General features: G+C 41.7%; 1 protein-coding gene across 1 annotated transcript in view; it reads right to left on the bottom strand.

Moving 5' to 3' along the window:
• The window catches only part of LOC103705201 (probable sphingolipid transporter spinster homolog 2), a 50,466-nt gene that overhangs the window by 12,562 nt on the left and 15,173 nt on the right, over nucleotides 1-22,731 (bottom strand). Inside the window, exons 7-12 of the mRNA XM_008788838.4 lie at nucleotides 18,613-18,715; nucleotides 18,440-18,514; nucleotides 15,952-16,018; nucleotides 12,231-12,328; nucleotides 2,047-2,123; nucleotides 813-926 (exon numbers count right to left, since the gene is read on the bottom strand). Of these exons, the coding sequence (XP_008787060.2) occupies nucleotides 813-926; nucleotides 2,047-2,123; nucleotides 12,231-12,328; nucleotides 15,952-16,018; nucleotides 18,440-18,514; nucleotides 18,613-18,715 (534 nt within the window). The remainder of the gene's footprint in view (nucleotides 1-812; nucleotides 927-2,046; nucleotides 2,124-12,230; nucleotides 12,329-15,951; nucleotides 16,019-18,439; nucleotides 18,515-18,612; nucleotides 18,716-22,731) is intronic.

A 22,731-nucleotide genomic window follows, 5' to 3' on the forward strand; every position in this document is an offset into this window, starting at 1 on the left:
AAACTGCTGAACCATCTCGAGCTAGTGTTGGTTCGGTTCGATACAAGACTAAGGTCAGTTCGGCGTTCCTTGAATTTTAATCATTAGGGGAGACAATAAATTGAAATTTTCTTATTATCCACAAATCTTATGTGCTTGACCTGCCTCTCAACTAGCTTACTCATTAATCACCACCACCAACACACCCCCTAAAGATGCATGCATGCACGAAACATAAAATGAAAAACAAACACCAAACTAGCTCTTCTCATTGAGGACACATCTACTACATGCATATTGAATACATGGAACATGGTAGAGAATATTCTTAAAGGACTTTGGCCACAAGAAAATGTAACAATCACGGAAATGATTCCTTTTATGTAAGCTTTTCCTTCTTTCAAAGAGCTTCTTTTCAGAAAATATTTTTATATTCATTTTGTACACAACTTCACAACAAAACAATGGTTTCTTTTACATCTTTCCTTCCACATGCTTCCTCCTAATATAGCTTTCATGATTCTTAGCAGCAGAACTTATTAGCAATAAATAGAACTAGTTCAGCTTAACTGCAGCAAACATGCATACAGATGAACTATTTTTATAAGTTCATATTATGTGAGAAATCATTGTAACACAATATTGTGCAAGAATATCATTATAGACTGATTGCATTCTAAATACAAGACAAATAACTTATCAATGTCGACATATCAAGCTTTCTTATGTGTAAATAAGCATTTGACACATGAAAAAATGCATGATTGAAAGCCAGTTCATGCCACGAATGATCTAAAAACAACCAAATTGATGCCTTGTATTAGAATCACTACCTTGAAAGCATTAGAGATTGTAGAGTTCATCCAATCGAGAATATAACCACCAGCTAAAGTTCCAAAGATTCCACATATTATTGTGACACCTCCAAATGTCAAATCTGCATTGCTCTGACCAGAAAAGAAAATAAAGTAATGAAAGGCAGCAGCAAGGTCTTTAATCCAACAAACAATTAGTAAAGCAGTGTATTGGTTCATGCAATAAAATTATTCATTACTTAAAGAAATGCTCACACAAAAAGATTTTTTCAGACTCAGTTTTTGAAGAATAATATGATTTTTTTGAAGAATGGATTTGGTCATGTGGAGGTTAGCATATTCATTTAATAATCATATAGCTGAAGCGTCCGATTTTGGGTTTTGGTGGATAGTTTCTTCAGAGTGGCGACATAATTAGGTATAAAAATGATTGTTAGTTCGAGGCTGGCAAATTAAAATTCTGCTAAATATCATCTTGGCCTTCTCTGAAGGACTGGTATAATGATTACAAAAAAGATGACAATTCAGTAGGAAAAGTCCACAAGCTAGTTTTATTTTTAGCAACTACTCTCCCCTGCTTAAATATGCGCTAGTTGTAAAAGCATAACTATCTTCAATCTCCTATACATTTTGCATCTCCTTGCATTAAACAAGGATATGTAGACATGGAATATACTTAAAGCATCATAATTGTTTTTGTAAAGGTAACTCATGTATTTCTAAATTAATTATAATACTGTTTCCTTTTCATGATGATATGTAAAACCTATCCGCAGTAATGCTTTCAAAAGGCACACATCAGATCTAAGCATAAAGAAGCCAAATAAAAGTCAAGGGAAAAGAAGGAAAGCCCAGATGCTGGACAAAGCAATCACGAAATATGTCATCAAACGTTATTTATGATTTGGCAGCAAATACAGTTTTTAAACCCTAATTATCGGCTTGATATAGATTTGGCAACATCGGCACATAAGGAAGCAGGAAATCCTGGAAGTGGCTGGCCAGAAATTATTTGGTTGAGGTTTATGACAAGAAGGAAACAATACTCAGTATCTGAGCTGCAAACTAAGATGAAAGAAATGGGAATAGCAAGTAAAAGTATACCAATAGTTGCTGGAAATGTTGCTCTGGTTTGCGTACTTGCAACTAAAAGTTTGTAATGATTATAGAATTGTAGATATTTGAACAAACATAGGATTTACTGATTTAGTAACATGCAATAGAACCATCACACTCAAATGTAGAAGGTTACCATATGGTAGATATCATAACCAGCCTTGGGCCCCCAGTATGAATAAGCTCCTATGACAAAATTGTATGCAATATAACCTGAAATGGTAGAAGATTTCGGCGATTAATATCATCAAAGAACAAAAAACAAATCTGTAGAATAATTAAGCTGAACATTCCCTAGACAAACAACCCTTATGTTGCAATCTTCTAATTCCTTTGTATTAATATTTTTGATAGATAACAATAAAGAGCAACATAGTACACGAGGCTCCTGCCGCTGTAAGGTCTAAGGAGGGTCAGATATATACAACCTTACCCCAATATGTCAAGAGGCAATTTCCCTGTTTCTAATATATAACACCTAGGTCATAATGGAGCAACCTTATCATTGCGCCAAGGCTTACCCTCTGATTGATAGCAATAACCAATATTTATTTATTCTCTTCAAGCCTTCTTCACTGTCACCTTCCATCCGCACCACGGTCCTAACCAAGGTCTGCTGAACCGACCGGTTCAGCCTGTACCGTAACGGTACTGGCCAGCACCGGTACAGTGCAGCCATAGAATTCATGGGGTCGGAACCGAACAGTTCCTTGCCCGTATCGGTACGAACCAGTGCAGTTCCCACCGGTACAAGCCCGGTACCGGTGCGAACCTTGTACCGGTGGGAACCGCACTGGTTCACACCGGTACTCGCAGGAAAGAAGAAGAGGAAGAAGAGGAAAGAAGAGGAACAAAGAGGAAGAAGAAGAGCAAGAGGAGAAGACTACCAGTCGAAGGGGGGAAGAAGACCTCTCTTGCGAGGATTTTTGTCTACCGGGCCTCTTTCTTCCTCCCGAGCACCTCGTGGCGAAGAAGACTACCTCGCGGGAAAGAAGACCTCCCTTGCTCGCGGGAGAAGGGGGGAAAGAGAGGAGAAGAGAGGAGGAGAGGGGAAGAAAAGAGCAGCTCGGAAAGAAGAAGAGAAGAAGAGAAAAAAAAGAAAAGAAAAAAAAGAGAGGCCGGGGCAGCGCGCCGGCGCACATGAGTGGAAAAACGCGCCCCAGATGGAAACCTCCCAAAACCACACAGCCATGGCACTCAGCCAGATGAGGTCCAAGCAACACTCAAGAACCAGATCGGGCATTTGATGAGCCTAGAGGCTGACCAAGCCTTAGATGGCCAAAAAGGGCAAAGGCAAACAGCCACATGCGCAGGCCAAGACCAGCGCCTGTGCGCAACGACAACACCAACGGCAGCGTGCAGGACCAGCCCGCGCGCCAGAATTCCCCTATCAGCACAATGGGCACCAACCGAGCAAGGCAAAGGCCAAGGGCGCTACGCATCAGTGTCTGTGCGCCCAGCCAACCGAGCGCGCCCGACCAGACGAACGCGCCATCCAAATGAAGCAACGGCCGTGCGCGCTGCGCACAAGTGCTCGTGCGCCCAGCCAGCCGCGCCCGCCAACCAAACCAAGCAACGGCCTAGCGCGCAACTCGCAAGCTTCTGCGCACCCGACCAGCCGTGCGCGCCCTTGTGCGCGCTCTTGCCAAAGCACACAATCTACAAGCTTGGGCGCAGCCATCCAGCCGCGCGCGCTCTTGTCCGACCCCAGCGAGCAATTCCTTCCCTACTACCCCAACGGGGCATCCGGCCAAAGCTCACCCCGAAGGTTCCAAAGTACTAAAGGGCATTGCAAATGGGTCTGAACTAAGCCAGACCGCTCGGTGGCCTTGGCCGTGCGTGGGCGCTTGTGGTCGTGGCCTTGCACGGGCACGCCGCAGCAGTGGCCTCCTAATCCAGCAAGGCATCCGCCCAAAGCCCACCCCGAGGATTCCAAAGTCTGAGGAGCATTGCAAATGAATTTGGCCGAGCTATGGCCTTGGCCGTGCGCGGGCGTCGTGGCCGTGGCCGTGCGCGGGCGCACCGTAGCAGCGACCTACTATACCAGCAGGGCATCCGCCCAAATCCCACCCCAAGGGTCCAAAAGACCGAGGAGCATTGCAAAGAACATCGCCTGGGTGCGCACCCAGCTTTCCAAGATGCGCGGCCCGGTCAGCCGGATCCCGCGAGCCAATGGCAGCCAACCTTGCAGTTTATAAATATCCTTGAAGGACAGAAGTGTGGGGATCCATCCAGATTATAAAGAAACATGTGGAGAGTCCACTTGTATAAATCAGCCTTAAGGCTTGGGCTAGGGAGGGCCACATCAAGTTCTCACTAGATTAGACTAGCTAGAGGAATGTCTACCTCTGCTAGATTGGGCTATTAGGAATTCCTTTCGAGTTCTTAGTAGATTGGGCTAGTATGGGAACCTTGTATACCTCACTAGATTTATTTATTTGCACTTGTATTTTGTATTCATCATTCATTCTAAATGAATAGCCACTGTGCACTCAATTTCCATCCATCCAAGTTGTGTTCCAAATAACTTAGGCATAGAAATCTGCTGCTATTTCCAATTCCTACAAGCAACCCTTGGCATTTATCTTCCTATCGGTCCACGGCAGCATTACAACCCGGCTAGAAGCCAAGAAGCAAAGAAAGGCAATGGTGTGGGGCTTGGGGACCGAGAGCGCCCCCCATTAGTCCCCGACTCACGCCCACGCGCGTTCCACACGGTACGAACGGCGTATCCACGCGTTTTCTTTTCTTTTTTTTGGAACCGGTTCGGTACTCGTTCCTGAACCAAGAGGCCAAACTGATTGGTTCCTCCCAGGATGGGGTCGATACGCATCGAATCAGACAATTCGTGTTAGTTTGGCAGATCATGGCTAATAATGAACAATAATTTTAGATTTCCATCATGCTCATTATACTTACATGCAATGATCAATGACTCAAAAAAATATATATTTGTTCAGCATCAATTTAAATGGCAATCATAATTCAAAAAAATTGAACTAGGTTTGGGTAGATTTCTTGATGGTTTAAGCTTGATCACCCTATGACCCTAGTAAGAACATCCAACCCATGGACAGGTAGCATCAAAATTTGACATGTTAAAAAAGTCAAAGTTGATAGTAATAAGAGAGAGAGAGGGGAGATAGAGAAAAAAGAAAGAAGCAGCTCATTTTATTTACAACATATCTAAGTACACAGTTTGATATGTGCATCAAATTATATGTAACAAGAACCACATGATCTGTTGCTTATATTTAAGTTACTATTGTATGCACTCTCTTTTTTCTAGAAATTTTGCTCCCCATGTTTTTTCTTCTTTCTCGACAAAATGGAGTAGATGGAACCCCAAGAGAAGTACATTTGTCAAAGAGTTGAACATTATATATGAATCCACGGCCAAATGTAATGTATACATAAACATGCAAAGGAATGAAGCTCAAGAGAGTGAGACCTAGCTCAAGATCGCTTCATCTTATAATCGAGCCAAGAACAAGCAAACTCATTTAACTTTGAGATATACTAGAATGGGCCATGAATGGCTTGATTAAGAGATCAAGTGAGAGCCCAAGGCTCCTCAAGACTTTCAAATTACATTCTTTTAATGTCAACTTAGTTATTTTTTCAAGATAAGTATCACAATCATCTTGCCTTCTTCCTAACTATTGGACATTGGCTTTATGGATCCTCATTCGCTAAATATTCCTATCTAAGGCCACCCCTGATATTATTCCAAGCAAGGTTCGCTGTACCGATCGGTACCGGTCAGTACCGAGCGTACCGTACCCGTACCGATGGGTACCGGTATCGGTACACCAATGTCGGTACGCCTGGCGTACCGCATACCGTACCATACCGACACTCGGTACGCCTATACTAGTGCGGCACCGGTACGGGGTTCGGTACCGGTACGGCGAACCTTGATTCCAAGTTTCTCTATAGCAAGGTCCGCCGTACCGGTACCGGTCGGCGTACCGGTGGCCGGCCGGACCGGTACGGTACCGGTCCGGTCCGGTACGTACCGGCTGGTACCGGTCCCGTACCGGCCGGTACGCAGTGGTTTCAAAAACCACAGCGCGCGGCGCTGTGGTTCTAAAAAAAAAAAATTTGTGCCGGTTCCGGTACGAGGCCGGTACCGGCCGGTACGGGCTCCGAACCGGCCGGTACGGGCCCGAACCGGCCGGTACGCACCCGTACCGGCCGGTTCGGATAAAAAACCGGGAAATACCGGTTTTTTATCCGTTCCGGTACCGGTCCACGGCCGGACCGGTACGGCATTCCATGCTCTATAGTCTATATCTTTCCTCACAACAAATGTTACTTGAGATCAAGGTACGCCGAACCAATACCAATCGGTGTATTGATGGCAACCTGGACCGAGTCGATACTGGTTCGAGCCGTACCGAACCGGTACCTACCCGGTCCGCCGTGGAAGTGCGCCTGCACAGTTCCCAATGCACGCAGGCGCGCTTCTGTTGAGGACCCCACTTGGCCGAGCCAAATTCATCACATGCATGGAGGCTTGGAGGAGCACACCTTCGGTAGGACTGATTTTGGGCAGATCATGTCCATGGAGACTAGCCAACATCCGACCGGTCAAGGGGACCGGCGACGATATAAGGAAAGAAAATAATGCACACTTAGAGAGGATAGAAAGGATATTGGTAGGAGAGAGAAAGAGCTCAAGAAGAACCTAGGACGCATGCCTCACGGCAGGGCCAGGTTAGAGATGATAGGGAGAGCAATGAGAGCGATGGGTTGAGAGAAAAACCCAGGGAGATAGGAAGAAGAGGAGGAAGAGTTAAAAAAGAAGATGTAGTGGTTGATAGATGGGCTGAAGGTGTCCATGAAGAGGATTGGTTAAGGAGGTTGTATGAGGAAGATAGTGAACCCGAGAGACATCCTCACGCTCAGAGGCCACTTGGCCATAGGGAACATGAGGATAGGAGGAATCGGGCTGATGATGATGATGATTTCAGAGTTTCAGGGTTCCAAGAGAAGAGGCTTAGAAAACCCAAAATAGACTTTCCTACTTTTGGTGGTGGTGATCTATGAGTGGCTCGACAAGGTCGAGCAATATTTCTATGTCTATGAGATCCCACAAGGAGAATGGGTAACCCTAGCTAGTTTTCATCTAGAGGGTAGAGCCAGTAGATGGTGGAGGTGGATTTGGGCCCTATATGAAAAAGAGGGAAGGAGACTGGGCGGACAACTTTTGTGAGGAAGTTCATGTCCCAATGGGGTCCGTCCCCAGTTGTAAACCATCATGGCCAATTGGCCAAATTAAAACAGGAAGGCAAAGTGCAGGGCTACATCGACGAGTTCCGGCAACTTCAGACCATGGTGGATGGTTGGTCTAAGGAGGCCCTACTTGGCACTTTCATCGACGGGCTTAAGCCTTGGCTCGCCAAGAAACTTAAGCTCAAGCAGCCGACAAGCCTTTAGGATGCGATGCGCATGGCCGAGATCCTTGACCAAAGCGGCTACACCGACCGACGACCGGCCAAGGAGAGGTCCAGCGGCAAGGACACCAAAACCTTCCAACCGGAAGCCAATCATGCAGCCACAAGCACTTCCAAACCACAAGCCAAAGAAGTCAAGAAGCTTTCTCGCGAAGAGCTTCAAGACTATATCAAGAAGGGCCTTTGTTTCAAGTGCGGCGCAAAGTGGGAGAAAGGCCACAGATGCAATCCCGGCCAATTCTTCCTACTTGACATCGGCGGCGAAGATGACACCGACAATGGCATTGCAATTTCAGATGGGAGCAACGAAACCCGTAGGTGTTTAGTCGACCGAAGCCTTCAGCGCCTCAGCCCTAGCCTGCGGTCAGGATGCCGTAGGCCCTTCTGCAGCACTCAGCCAAGAAGAACCGGCTGCTGCAGCCTATTTTGCAGCAGCAGCAGTTGCCGAACCCCAGCCGCCCGAGGCCGCAGCGACAGCAACATCCAAACAGCCTGCGGCCAAGCACTTCATGGGTTCCGCACCAGTTACTGCAGAAGTTTCAGCTACTTCCGTAACACCAGAAATTTCTGCAAGCCCTGCCGCAGCCAACCAAACCAAGGTAACCCTTCAAATCATGGCTGCGGAACAAACACTTGCAGAAATTCCAGCAACCAAGGACGAGCCTGTATACACGGCCATCAGCGGAGCCGATTGGCATATTTGGGATCGCATCCGTGAAGCTATCAAGCTCGACGTCCGCGCCCAAAAAATCAGCGAGAAGATTGAAGCCGCAGCTGATGGAGTCGCCAACTTCAAGTTGAGGGACGGGCTCATCTTCTACAAAGGGTATGTCTATATTCCCAATGTTCCAAACCTTAGGAAAGACATACTTGACCACTTTCATAATAGTAAAGAGGGTGGTCATTCAGGTTGGCTTCGCACTTATGTTCGTGTGAAGAATTTTTTTTCTTTGGGGAAAGGTTGTAAACTAATGTAAAAAAGATTGGTTGCCCATTGTGATGTATGTCAAAAGATAAAGTATGATCCTAGGGCACCATTGGGGCTTTTGCAACCACTTCCTATCCCCGGCATAATTTGGGAAGACCTATCCATGAATTTTGTGGAGGGCCTACCAATCAGTAAGGGTTTTGAAGTTATTCTTGTGGTGGTAGATTCAAGTACGTGCTAAACCGGCCGGTACGGGCCAGTTCAACATACCATGCTTGAGATCTTCATTTTCTTTTTTTAAAACCTTCAGAAAAAATAAAGTACCTCTCTTTATAGCAGCCTTCTAAGATCTTCACGATACATGTCCATGCCATCTCAATTGATTTTCCATCATGTTGTCCTTAATCTGTGACTCCTATAGTCCCTCAAGTATATCCATTTCTGCGACACTTAGGGGTTATTTGAAGTCCTTTAAATGCAACTGCATGTAGCTCAAATTGCATGTTCAAGCAAGCCTACTTGATTGGATACCTGCAACCCAAATTGCATAGTATGTTGAGTTGCTTGTTAGGCTATAACCTAGGGCTATCTTGTAGGAGGTCGAGTCACAATCAAAATGGCCGCTGGACAAGTTGCAGCCGTTCAAATATGTATCTTAATTAAGAAAGGATTCTCTCTTTCCTTCCCTTCTCTACTCCTTCACAACCGCCCACCCCCTCCACCTCTACACCTCCATGCCCGCCTCTAGCCCCTTGACCCACCCATCTCCTTCACCTTCTCCACACTTCTCAAGGCTTGCACCACCACCCAAAGTATGTGAAACCGACCGAACCAATATACCGATGAACGGTACCGGTTCAGTACCGATTGGAACCGGTACCGGTTCCAGTTCGGTACCGATTGGAACCGGTACCGAATCGGTTCTGAAAAAAAAAAGAAAAACGTGCGGACACGCTCGCGGACGCGCGCACGTCCGCGTTATGCTACAAAATGGCACTCTGCCGCATTAAAAGCCCACACGGGGCAGCACGTGGGCTCGCTGCCCCGCGCGGTTCCCCGCGCGTGGACCGTGATTCCCACCGCATGGACGCGCACGGGCACGAGTCGAGGCGCCCTCGCGGCCTCTCTCATTTTTTTTCTTTTCTTTTTTTTCCTTCTCTCTTCTTCCCTTCCTCCTCTCTTCTTCCCTTCCTCTCTTTCCCCCTTCTCCTACGAGCAAGGGAGGTCTTCTTCCCCGCGAGGTACTCGGGAGGAAGAAAGAGGCCCGGTAGCGCGAGGTCTTCTTCCCCTATCTCCTCTCTTGTCCTCTCTTCCCCCTTCTTCCCCGCGAGTACCGGTTCGCACTGGTACCGGGCTTGTACCGTACAGGTGGAGACTGGTACCGGTCGGTTCCGACCGATTCAGCAGACCATGCCGCCACCCCTCCCTCACCATGGGTGCCAAGGTCCACGGCCAAGCCCTCGCCCCCAATTGCTTCATCACTGGACTCTTCATCAAGAACACCCTTATCTTCGTTCGCTCACAAGATGTTCGATTAATGTCTATCAAAGATGCCCCTCTTTTCCCCAAACTCTCTTCCAACCATAAAAAGTAAGCTTTCTTGTAAATCAACTATTGCAATTTATGTTGCAATGCAACTTCAACTATAGAGCTCCAAGCAACCATTTAGTTTATTTTCATGTACTTTTTTCACTGCCTAGCACCCATACAAAATTGCAGGCCCTTTTGTTGTTCTATATAATTTTCCCTTGTCTCGAAGGATTTCACCTATCGCATAATATTCCAAATCCACCACTCCACTTCATCAAACCAATTCTAATTTTGTTACATATATCTTTACATATCTCCACATTATTTTGTATAATAGATTCTAAACATTGCAGCTAATTTAACACCACCTTGTTAGTCCCAAGCCAAGATGAGAAACGTGGAGAGAGAACATTGGGTATGCAATCAACTGTAAAAATATGCCAAAAACTATGAAATGGATCCAAATTTTAAGTATAAAAATATTTTATTTATAAATAGTGAATAAATTAGTACATAATATATATCAGTCACTCAATCATTTATTCTTTTTTTGATCTTAGTCAAGCAAAGCATGGCCAAGCCAAGCCTAGCTCCAGATCAACTCGTTTACTAATCAAACAGGCTAAAATCAAGCCAAATATTAGCTACTCAGACATGCTACTCGCTTGTGACAATTGGACACTGAGACATTTATTTCTCTCCCTAAGAATCAACAACAAAGATGACCCAATCTTGCTATATTCCTTTTATTTATTTATTTATTTAATTATTTTATTTATTTATTTATTTATTTATTTTGCTGGAGTGGGCAGTAGATATATATTGGTGAGGTATGTAAATTCACACTTATGCCTATATGGGCTAGAGCGTTTCTCACTCATTGCACTAGCATAAATTGTGTAATATTAAGCCACAAATCTTATTCAAATATACCTTATATACGGATTAACACTGATTCATATGTGTTGAAACCACATGGAGAGTTCACATAAAAATTTTCTTGGAGTTTGACGGATTATAACTCAATTCCTCTAACTTAATAGATACACATGGATTGTTGGCTAAAGCTAATAATGAAATTCCAAAAGAAAAAATTGATTATGAAATTATAATTATTTATAAACCATGATGGATGATAGGATTTTACTATTTTTAAGAATATAACAAAAATCATCCACTTCACATTGTATAGGTATCAAATATACTAGAATGTTAATAACAAAATTATCATGAATGCTTAGGAAGCTCTTAAACTTAACAAACATATCATGCATGTTCAAACTCTATATACCATGGAATGCCGTACCGGCCCGTACCGGCCGGTACGGGCCGGTACCGGAACGGATAAAAAACCAATATTTCCCGGTTTTTTATCCGAACCGGCCGGTACGGGTGCGTACCGGCCGGTTCGGGCCCGTACCGGCCAGTTCGGAGCCCGTACCGGCCGGTACCGGCCGGTTCGCACCGGTACGATTTTTTTTTTTTTTTTTTTTAGAACCACAGCGCCGCGCGCTGTGGTTTTTGAAACCACCGCGTACCGGCCGGTACCGGTACCAGCCGGTACGTACCGGACCGGTACCGTACCGGTCCGGCCGGCCACCGGTACGCCGACCGGTACCGGTACGGCGAACCTTGCTATATACTTCATTCAACAAATAAATGGTGATTCATTAACAACATGCAAATCCTTTGCATGGCATGTATTACATCTATGCTAGTGCTTCACACACTTGGTACACATTGGTGTGACAACAAGCCATGCAAGGGGATGCAGCCAATATCATGCCAATGCCAAATATCAGTAAAGCATTGGCATAGTACATATCATGGCATGCTATGCCATGCCAGCCAGAATTAAATCCACAATTTTGAGTTACAACCATGGTATGTTGTACTGGACCGGACCGGACGGTACCGGATGTACCGCACCTTACCGGTTCGGTACCGATACTAGTACCGATGGCGTACCGACTCTTGGTATGCTAGGCATACTATATACCATACCGACACTATGATAGTGTGGCACCGGTACGGGGTCCGGCACCGGTACGGTGAACCTTGGTTACAAAATCTAATCTAAATTGGTCACATATTTATATTACTCTATTTCATAACTATCACAAATGATGATTTCAGTCAATTAAACATGGAATCAAGTATCATGAGAATGGTAGTTTCTATTGGTTGGTATTTATGGGCATCAATCATGACAGGCCTGATATTAATGTCATGTCAACTATAGGAACCCAGACCCGAAACCAAGTCAGTACTTCAGTAAGTATGCAATTAGTTGATAAAAAGTTATTAAGGATATTCAATATAGAGTTATAAGCCTTATCAAACCACCCAAAAAGAAAAGCAGTATCTAAATGGCCCTAAGTTGATAAATGTAGAAAATATTACCTAGAACATTTACGACATAGACCTTGTCCAGCAAAAGTACTTTCATATCTTTCCAAAATCTTGCAAGCTGAACTTGAATCTTCTGGGAATTATTTGACCTATCATAGATTAAAAAAAACAACGTATGATGTTAACTAGCATTCTGTTACCAAAAATTGTCACATGCCTTCATTGACGGAAAGTAGTCAAAAATAATTAAATGAAAAGAATATACATAGTGATTCACCAGTAAAACAACATTACTAAAATCTATCCAATGCAATCAGGCAGATGGATGCAACCCTTTGGATTTTTCAGAGGCATCCACATACATACCATGGTCCTAATAAAATAATAGCTCAACAGAAAGGTAATTGCTAGCAGCCATATTCCCAAAACAAGTACTTAACAAGAACTTGTAGCTAAACCTACTTAAATATTATTCATCAACTCTGATAAGCACATTGTTGTTACATGTTGCTGCTTGAGTGCCTGGGCAATTGCCTAGGCAGAAGATGAGCCATTGAGCACCTAAGGAACTCTGCAGAAACTGCCTTGATGTGGGTGCCCCCCATGTATATGACTCTGCCTAGGTAAATTAACAAATAATTTGCAGCAATTATCTATTGGGCAGTCATCTATTTTTTGTATATGCACAAGTCTATGGATGTATACGTGCACCTGTATGTGTATATGTAGTATTGTATTGCACTATTATATTACATTTTTTATGCCTGCATATCTATATATATATATACTTGTGTGTGTGTTATGGCTATTTATGTATATTTATATAGTGTAGACCAAGGTCCGCTGTATCGGTGCCGGTCAGCGTACCGGTGCCGGTCAGCGTACCGGTGCCGGTCAGCGTACCGGTGCCGGTCAGCGTACCGGTGCCGGTCAGCGTACCGGTGCCGGTCAGCGTACCGGTGCCGTCCCGGACCGGTACCAAACCAGTCCCGTACCGGTCCGTACCGGCGGCGTACCGGTCCTGTACCGGTCTGAACCGGTCCGTACCGGTCCGAGCCGGTTCTTCAACAATAAACTACCGGTACCGGATTCCACGCTGATCCGGTACCGGTCTCAGGCCGGACCGGTACATACCGGCCCGTACCGGCCGGTACGGACCGGTACGGCAGACCATGGTGTAGACATTTATGTTATGCATGTGTATCTCATTATTTGCATATACAACAGCAATCTGGTTTGCCAAGATACTTCTGGGATACCTTCACGATTGAGGAGGGCTTTTCCTTGCCTTTTTTATGAATGTTAACCTTTTAATGATGAATGGATAATTTCAGATTTTGTGATACTGACACTAAAAAGTATGTCTATAAATCTGAATGATGAATAGATGATGTGTTTGTAAAAAGTTGATACTAACATATAAAGTATGGACTATGTTATTATGATGGCCTAATATGAAGGAAACTAATTGAGCCAAGCTTGTTTGAGCTTGGGCCTGATCAATCTTGGGTTGAAGTTTATTTCAAGCATAAACTCCGATATCAAGTTTGAACAATCTCAATTGGAGATTATTTCCCAACCCAGCCAAACACAAGCCTAATTGATCAGTTTGATAATCCTAAAATGAGCTGATATCAATTCAAGCTTGAATCAAGCTTTGTTCAAGTTTGAATCAAAGTCAAGCTGGGTTCAAGTTTGTTTCAACATTTAATAGATTCAAAGAGTAAAAAGATAAAATGAAAACCAAGGTCTGACGAACCGGCCCGCACTGGCCAGTTCGGACCGGTCCAACTTGTAACCGGTATGCCGGAGCGGTGGAAACCGGTACGAGCGGTTCTGTGCTGGAGACGAAGAGAAGGAGAGAGAGCGCGGGGAAGAGAGAGAGGGAGGAGAGCTGTGGCCGCCATCGAAGAGCCGCGGCCGCGTCCCATATTTCTTTCGACCCCGCGGGTTCCCTCGTCCCTCCGCAGGCTTCGCCGCCCCTTCGCGGCTCTCCAATGGCGGCCACAGGTCTCCTCCCTCCCTCGCTTTCCTGCGCTCTCTCTCGTTCTCTTCTTCCCCGGCTCCGGTGGGGAAAAGCTGGCCGGTTCGTTTGAGCCTGTTTTGGTAGTTCAGGCGTGGTTTGTTTAGCTTCCAATCAAGCTTTGTTTGAGCTTTTCTCGAGCTTGAGCTGCTTGATTCGTTTGACATCCCTACCACGATGCTTTATGTCTGCTTTTTTACATATATATATATATATATATATGAAAATTGATAACCTACTCTCTGTTATGGTAGGTTATCAATCTACCCATTTTTCCGTCGACAAAAAGTACCCTTACTTTTTATAACTCTTAAGGGTATTTTATGTCTTTTTACAATCCCACATTAACTCACCCTCTCAACCCCCCCAATTAATAATCTCTCTCTCTCTCCTCGAATATATATATATACACACACACATATATGTATACATATGTAGGTATGTATATGTATGCATATATATATATATATATATATATATATATATATATATATATATATATGCATACATATACATACCTACATATGTATATATATATATATATGGATACATGTGCATATATGTAAATACATACATATATATATATATATTAATATATATATATATATGCATATACGTACGTATACATACATACATATATCTATCTATATATATATACATACATCTATATATATACATGTATATCTATATACATACATACATGTATGTATGTTTGTATGTATGTATGTTTATATATATATATATATATATATATATATATGAGAGAGAGAGTATTAATTGGGGGGTTGAGAGGATGAGTTAATGTGGGATTGTATAAAAACATAAAATACCCTTAAGAGTCGTAAAAAGTAAAGGTATTTTTTGTCCAATGAAAAATGGATAGATTGATAACCAACCATAACAGAGAGTAGATTATCAATCCCCTATATATATATATATAATACATATATATTTACTGTTCTATATCCAAATTTTTCAAAATCTGTGTCCACATATACATATAATGTCATATCCATATGCTATATCCATATCCATGCTTCCTAGAACCTAGCTTCACATGAACATCTCAGAAGTTCAGTTCAAAATCCATGACTTGTATAAGATCCATCATCTAGCAAACTGGATGACCAAAGAAGTTGAGCAATGAGCAGAAGAATTTCAGGCTTCACTGTATTTATACTGCCAAAAATTCAATAAACAAGTAGTAAACTGCATAACCACCCTTAAGAAGAATAACATTTCAATCTTTCTCAGCTCTAAGTCACCATTTTTCTAATTGGGACAATTAAACTACAAACCTACAAGTGGCCAGCATGGCTCATTTGGGAGGTTTAGTGAACAGTAGAAGGTGTCACATGCACAAAATAAATATGTGGTCACTTTCTGTAAGATTGTTTAATTATATTCATATTTACATACCAACATTGACTACATCAGTCAAGGAATAGTATCTACAGGATCAAAATAAGTCACAGAAATCAGATAGAATGAGTTACCTATGATAGAAAAAATGTGTTCTAGATGACAGAAATTAAAGAGTACAAAGAACCAAAAAGGTCCAAATATCACCGACGGTCCATTTGGTAATAACACCCCAGTCATAGACCATCCAACAGAAGGAAAAAAAGAAAAGAAAATCATGACTGCCTGGTGAAAAAAAATCAAGAAACAATGTTCTAGAGAAAAGATGATTTTTTCTGAATGCATGTACAGATATATGTTCTAGCAAAGAAGCCAGATGTCAGATACCTTTGAGATGCTTTATCAGATAAATCCTCGTTACCAGCTGATGTCTCCCGTTTAATAATTTGCTCGCCTGAAATAAAAATATAATCAACAGCTGCAAAGGAGAAAAAGAAAGAGCATCCAACTAAATAATTGTCAAGAATATAAAGGCAAGTTCTTATGCAACTTCAGGTGGCAGCAGAATTGATGCAGCAAACATATGGCAGCTTTTCATTGCAGCAAGTCCCAACACAAAACACAGTCACTTAATATGATCCTTTTCCTTTCTTCTAACATTAAAGCAAATTGCGGTTGCTGCCAGTTTCAAGATTTTGAAAGATTTAATCAATTGCTGATAAACATTTCTATTTTCTGAATTGACTGGGTTTCATTCAAATAAAGCTATTTTTTCTAAAAGCACATACTGTAAGAATTAGGCATTTAACATTTAACAGTCATATTAAGGCAAGCATTTTAATAGTTAAGACACTAAACAAGTTGCTGCTTGTATCATAGGGAGCATTACTGCGAGTCCCAGGCTTGGTTTAGTTAAAAATTCAGAAAAATGAAAAAAAAAATTGAAATGGTTTGGAAATTCTTGAAAGCTGGACAGTTTTGTTTATGAATTATGTGTTAATATATGATAAGATTTTCTTTACTTGATAAATGAAAAAACAGTCAATCTTGATTTTCATACAAGGTTTAGTTAAAAAATTCAAAAAAAAAAGACATTAATCAACTAGCATTACTAACAACTGGCTGATTTCGACAAATTCATGCATAATTTGGCTGGCTTCAGCCAATTTATGAATTGATTTGATAGGAAATAGATCATGCATTGGTTTAGGTTTGGTTTGGGATCTCCCCACCATGAAAATGTGAGAATCAGGAAGTTCAAACTAGCTTTTCTAACCATGACAACAAATAAGCTATCCAACCAATGACCATGCAATGTTATTTTGCTCATGTCTTGTAGAATCATAGTGCCAAATAATCTATTAATGCCATGTTAATGCTACAAGATTGGGAAAAAGGTTTGTTCAGTACATATTATAGTAATAGAATTAACAACTGAAACAAAAGTATGGGAGCTTCCGGACACTGTGGGAGGGCCAAATTGGCGTAGAAAAAATAAACAGTCAAAGCAAGCAAGTATAAGAAGGGAAACTGAAATAGAAATGAGATTCCAAACAACATATATGAATTTTTGGTGTCATGACTCAACCAATATATACATTCATCATACTCTGAAAATGTAAACTTCACAGACATGGGTGCTGAAAAAATCATCTCAAAACAGCTTTTCTTCAAAATATATAATGCATGTTATGACTATGATGTATTGATGATTTTTGGGCATGCAAGCAAGAAATTTTGGAAGATCGGAGGATCAAATATGTCCACAAGTAAAGTAGCATTCAGATATTTTGTAAGCACTGACGCATCTTTACACTGTCAACTCATGAATTGCTGAACATGCAAAACTAGCATGCTGAAATTTATGCATGCTAAAACTAATAAGAACACCATGGAATAAGCATGGAATGTAGGAAGCTTAGGTAGTTAGGGGTAAGATTTGTAAACAAAGAGTGGGGAAATGGTGGGCCAATGATAGTGATAAAGGATTGTTGTGTTCAGATTGAAGAGAAGGATAGGCTTGTTAGTTAATTGAGGGTGCAGCCACAGGCCACTTCAAGGACTCTCCTTGGTCATGCAACTGAAAGTATGAAAAAAGAGGATGCCCCAAATAAAATAAAATTCAGTGCTCAGTGAAAAATGAACTTTGGTGTATCATGTGATTGTTAAATACTAATTGATTAAAAAAGAAATTTACTCACAAGACCATTTTCATAATATCGAGCAGAATGTTGCATAATGAGAATGCACATCGGAGATGCAGTGTGCTAAAACTAGGATGGATAAATATAAAAAATAAGTATAACTGAGAAATCTTAGGAATGTAGGAAATACAACAAGAAGGATAAATTATTGGAGGAAGTGTCAATGAGGATGCTGTCTCATATGAAGCCTCGGCTTTTCAACCTTTGTATCTTTGTATTGCATGGGGGTGGGGTTTTAGCCAAAGAAGACCTATATAAAAGTAAATGGAATCACTTTAAGACACTTCCATTTGGAAGAACTAGCTTTGGTTGGAGAAGCATGATCCATGAATCCATCTGCCAACCCAGCTCACTCCATAACGGGAACAGTGTCCCAAAAGATGAAACAGCCTACTGTCCTGAGACACCAATTTTTTTTATTTTTTTCATTTCTTTAACATCTTTCTTGTTTTAAGGTTTGTTTAGGACTGGCACCTGACCATCCACATATCATATCAACCCATTCCTACTTGGCAACTGTTTCTACAACATGTATTTCACTAGATGGATATGAAGAGTAACTTAGAAATAATAGTACATGCAACAAGAATAATTACATACACTAGGTCCATAAAATCAACCTAGAAGTATTTGCATGATTTAAGTAAGAGGTCATGTACATAGAGACATACCAGCACCACCTTGAACTTCTTGAGCAATCACTTCACCAACATCGTTTGCTTTCTTTGATTCAGAAGAAGTGAATCCTGCATTCAGAAATTGTTAAGGGACACACAGGAATATTTAGCAAACCTGTCGTCTCCAATCACATATTCTAACATCACAAGGCACTGCAACCAGGCACCTTTCAGCTTCAAAGGCCTTATGATAAATCCAAGGATAGCAAATGGGAGCATCAGGATAGCCTCTCCCCAGAATGCTGCCCGCCAATGAAGATGACTTCCTACCTGATATTTGAGAGAAGCGAGAAAAATGTCAGGCCTTCCATTTAATAAATCAATAAACAGAGTCTAGAAAATGCAGAGATCAAGGCATCCATATTGTGTAAGAAATCCTCAGTTCATTGACATCTGGGCAGTAAATCTGCAGAAATATTCATCCAAGCACCAATGACTGAGAACCCCTTCAGTTGTTTAAAAATTGCATTCTGCTATAGATACATTTCCATTACCAAATCTCTAAGACTTGAACAAATTTTTATTGGCCCCAGAAAAGCCTTAACTGGGAATGACAAAGTTATGCAACAGACGATTCAAGCAGTAAAATTTCCCTATAATATGATGGTCTTTCAACAATTGGTGAACAATTTATAATCAAGAGGAAACATGTTTTCATTTCATATGTAACTATCAAAAATACTAAGTGATAAAGGATCACATTATTTATGTGAATAAAGAATATATCTGACTGACTATCTTCTGTTATGAACTTAAATCATCGTAGCATAGGAATCCAGCACTGAGCACAAATATGCCCTAAAGCCAGACTAATAGCCAATTTACAGATCAACAAATGAAAGAATCTCGGAGGTTTTCTCTGCCTGATTGATTGGTGATTGCTCAAAGGCACCTTTCCCTTCAGCTGTTTGTTACAACATATACTCCCATTAGTATTTTAGCGGCAGCACATGCCACACTCTCCTTGCTAGACTTTAACTACCATAGATGGTCATTCTTCTCCATGTATGGAAGAAAAAAGATTTGTCAGAAAAGTCAGCATACTGGCCAGCTTTACACCACAGTGATATGACAGGAATTGAAGATGCCTCCCGTTGTTTCACAAGGATTGGCATTGGACAAAAATCTTCAGCAACATTGTGTCCAACAAAACAGCTATGACAGATATTGCTACTTGTGTATGTTTATGTTTCATAACATGATAAAACTCTAGCAATCTGAAATATGCATCAAAAAATATTCTTCATGATTCCTGATTTGAGTGGATGATATTCAGGGAGCCCGGATAATTAGATTGCCAGATGGCTTCTAGTAAGCAGGGTCAAAAAGATCCACATATCAGGTGGCGTCATGGAATAATGGGCTCAGACGTGACTATGGAATTATTGTGGCATATATAATAAAGGAGGTGGGGACACCTAGTTGAAGCAGCATCTGCCATCTGACGAGTGGCTGTAGTAATGTGCAGAAGTATACCAAGGTGCCAGGGGAGAAAAGGCGAGCAACGAGGGACCAACTGTGGAGTCTAAAGCTGGTGGCCAGACATAAGTAGGCTTGGCAGGACCCCAAGCAGCTGAGATCGATGACCAATGCCGCATGGATAATGAACATAGTGGGAGTAACCAATCTGATTGAGATGACATGGAGGCTGCTGAGATGCAGGAGACTGTCCAGGCCTCCAAATAGGCATAATGGAAGTAAGAGGCCATGAGGCATCATGGACAGCTTGGGTCTTCGCATTATGATAGGGGTAGTTGGTGCATCTAGGGACACATTCACAGGGATGGCTGGGGTAGAACAAGTACCATTTGTATCCACATCCACCGCATTAGGAGCCACAACCATGTCATTATCCAACATCTTATGACTAGCAGGCCATCCAGATTGGTATAATGTTACAAGCCAGGACTACTAGCACGACCCAAATATATATGAGGCATCAATATTCTACATGGGATTAAACAATTAAAGTGAGTTGTGATTTTCTTTTTTCAATACTATATTTGCATTCTTCACTCGTAAATGATATTCGTTGATCAATAACTGAGTGCCTGAACCAATATCGACACCCAACTATCACATAAGCTTAACTTCCTTTCAATATTTAAAAATATAAAACAAGCTGGCCTAAACATCTTCATCATGCATGAAAACTCAAAAGGTAATGAAAAAGAAAAATAATTAATTTCTAGCCATCCGTCTATGGTACTGGTACGAAGTCCCATACTGACTGCCGGTATGGGATGGCCTGGTACCATAATGATCCAACCAAAAACCAGTACTAGGCCGGTACAAGGTTTTTAAAAACCTTAACACATAGTTTCCCATAAATTGACCTCATGGCTTTGGAGAAATTTTTGTTATGAAGCACGAACATGGATATGATTACAGATACGACAAGATAAAGATAACCAATATGACAAATCTTGAAAAGTAGGATAGAATATGACTAAGGTATACCAAGGAATATATGTATACATGCATACACACAAATACATTATAAAAAAAGCATTCACGATGCATAGTAGGTTATCAAAATAACATAGTCCATACTTTATAGTTTATACAGTAGCATTAACTTTCACAAGCTCATCGTTAGTCATTATTCCATAAACCATAATCCATGTTTCATTTTTAATACTAATATCAATAGATTACAAAATTGATCCTCCTTATTTTTTGAGGCAACAAGGAAATATGTAAACTACATCCAGAAAGTATCCAAAGTGTTTTTCAATTTTGAAAAATATGATACTTAACTCGGATATTGGACATGTATCTGAGAAATATCTAATGAGTATGGGTATCCGATGTCCTTCCCTGAGCGCACAGCAGCAGCTTTATTTGTATGACTGCACTCGCAGCATGGAAGATTGGATTTGGTATTTTTCATTGATTCTTCTTCGAAGACTTTGTTCAATTGTTCCCTCTAACAATATGTAATTAGTAACTACTCACTATCCCCCCTCCGTTGGTTCTCACCTCTTCTCAAAAATTTGGTAATTATTTCTGCTTCTCCAAAATGTTATAAGTTATAACAATATAATATAGATACGGCATGTGATCTAAAGTATTTGTGCTTCCTAGTGTTCTGGGCATTGCAATTAAATACATAGCACAACTTTCCCTGATAGAAAGAGAGAGTGCAAATGCTATACAAGTAAATACATACCATTACGCTGGTTTACTATTAACATTTCGTCCATCACCGAAACCTATCTTCCCCTAAGCATAATTTGTTAGTTTTTCCTTCTATGTATACCAAGCATCCAACTCAACACCTTCACTACCGCTACACATCTTTTGTGTGCAATTCCTCATTGATTGCCATCAGGGCAATACAAAATTTAATGATTATGAAGGGTGATTGAGGTGAATACTACTACTCTTCTAACAAAATGATAGCTATAGACTCCTCTAAAAACCTAATCTTCATTTTTGTGAACATTATAGGGCCAAATACTTGAATTCCTGATGCATCATTGGAGGCCCATCTTACTTTTCTTGGTTCACATGAGTCATCTAACTCAACCTTATATGTCACTAAGTACATTCTCTTCCTATCAAACCTTTGCAGTAAGATATGCAGTACCGGTACCGGCACCTGTTTTGATTGGTTGGCGATATGGTACAATATAGTATCGTGTAGTTCCGTTCCTGCACATACTGACAAAGTGAATGCCAGCAAGGGATGGGGAAAGGGAGAAGAAGAAAAAGGAAGAGAGAGAGAGAGAGAGAGAGAGAGAGAGAGAGGAAAGAGGTGGGCTGGAGGAGGCCAAAGGAGGGCCAAAGGAGGACCGCAAAAGCGCTTCCGCCCCACTACCGATTTCACTTAAAAACTGCAAAATTAAAGAAGGGCACCTTGCCGACTTCAATTAAAAACTGCAAAATAAAAAAGGGCCCCCTGCCGACTTCAATTAAAAACTGCAAAATGAAAAAACTGCCGACCCCAAGCCCTAGTTTTGTTTGAAACAGAGGAACCAAGGGCAAAGCCCTCTTCTAGTCCTCATCCAGCCTCCTTCGACCCTCCCCCTCCCTCTCCCTCTCTCTCACCCTTCCTCTTCTCCTCTCTCTCCTTCGACCATCTCGCCCTCCCTCACCAGTTTCTCAAATCGAGGAGCCAGTCCACCCCCGGTATGACTGGGTACGCCCCAAACCAGATGGTTTGAGGGGGCACAGCATTCCATGGTTTGCAGTTCTAAATCAGTTTATGAATAATTCAGCTTTCATAAATTTAGTGATACTAAGGGGATTATAAATGGAAGTGCACATTAGTAAGCCACATA

This window comes from Phoenix dactylifera, unplaced genomic scaffold (assembly GCF_009389715.1).
Source record: "Phoenix dactylifera cultivar Barhee BC4 unplaced genomic scaffold, palm_55x_up_171113_PBpolish2nd_filt_p 000292F, whole genome shotgun sequence".
Taxonomy (NCBI): domain Eukaryota; kingdom Viridiplantae; phylum Streptophyta; class Magnoliopsida; order Arecales; family Arecaceae; genus Phoenix; species Phoenix dactylifera.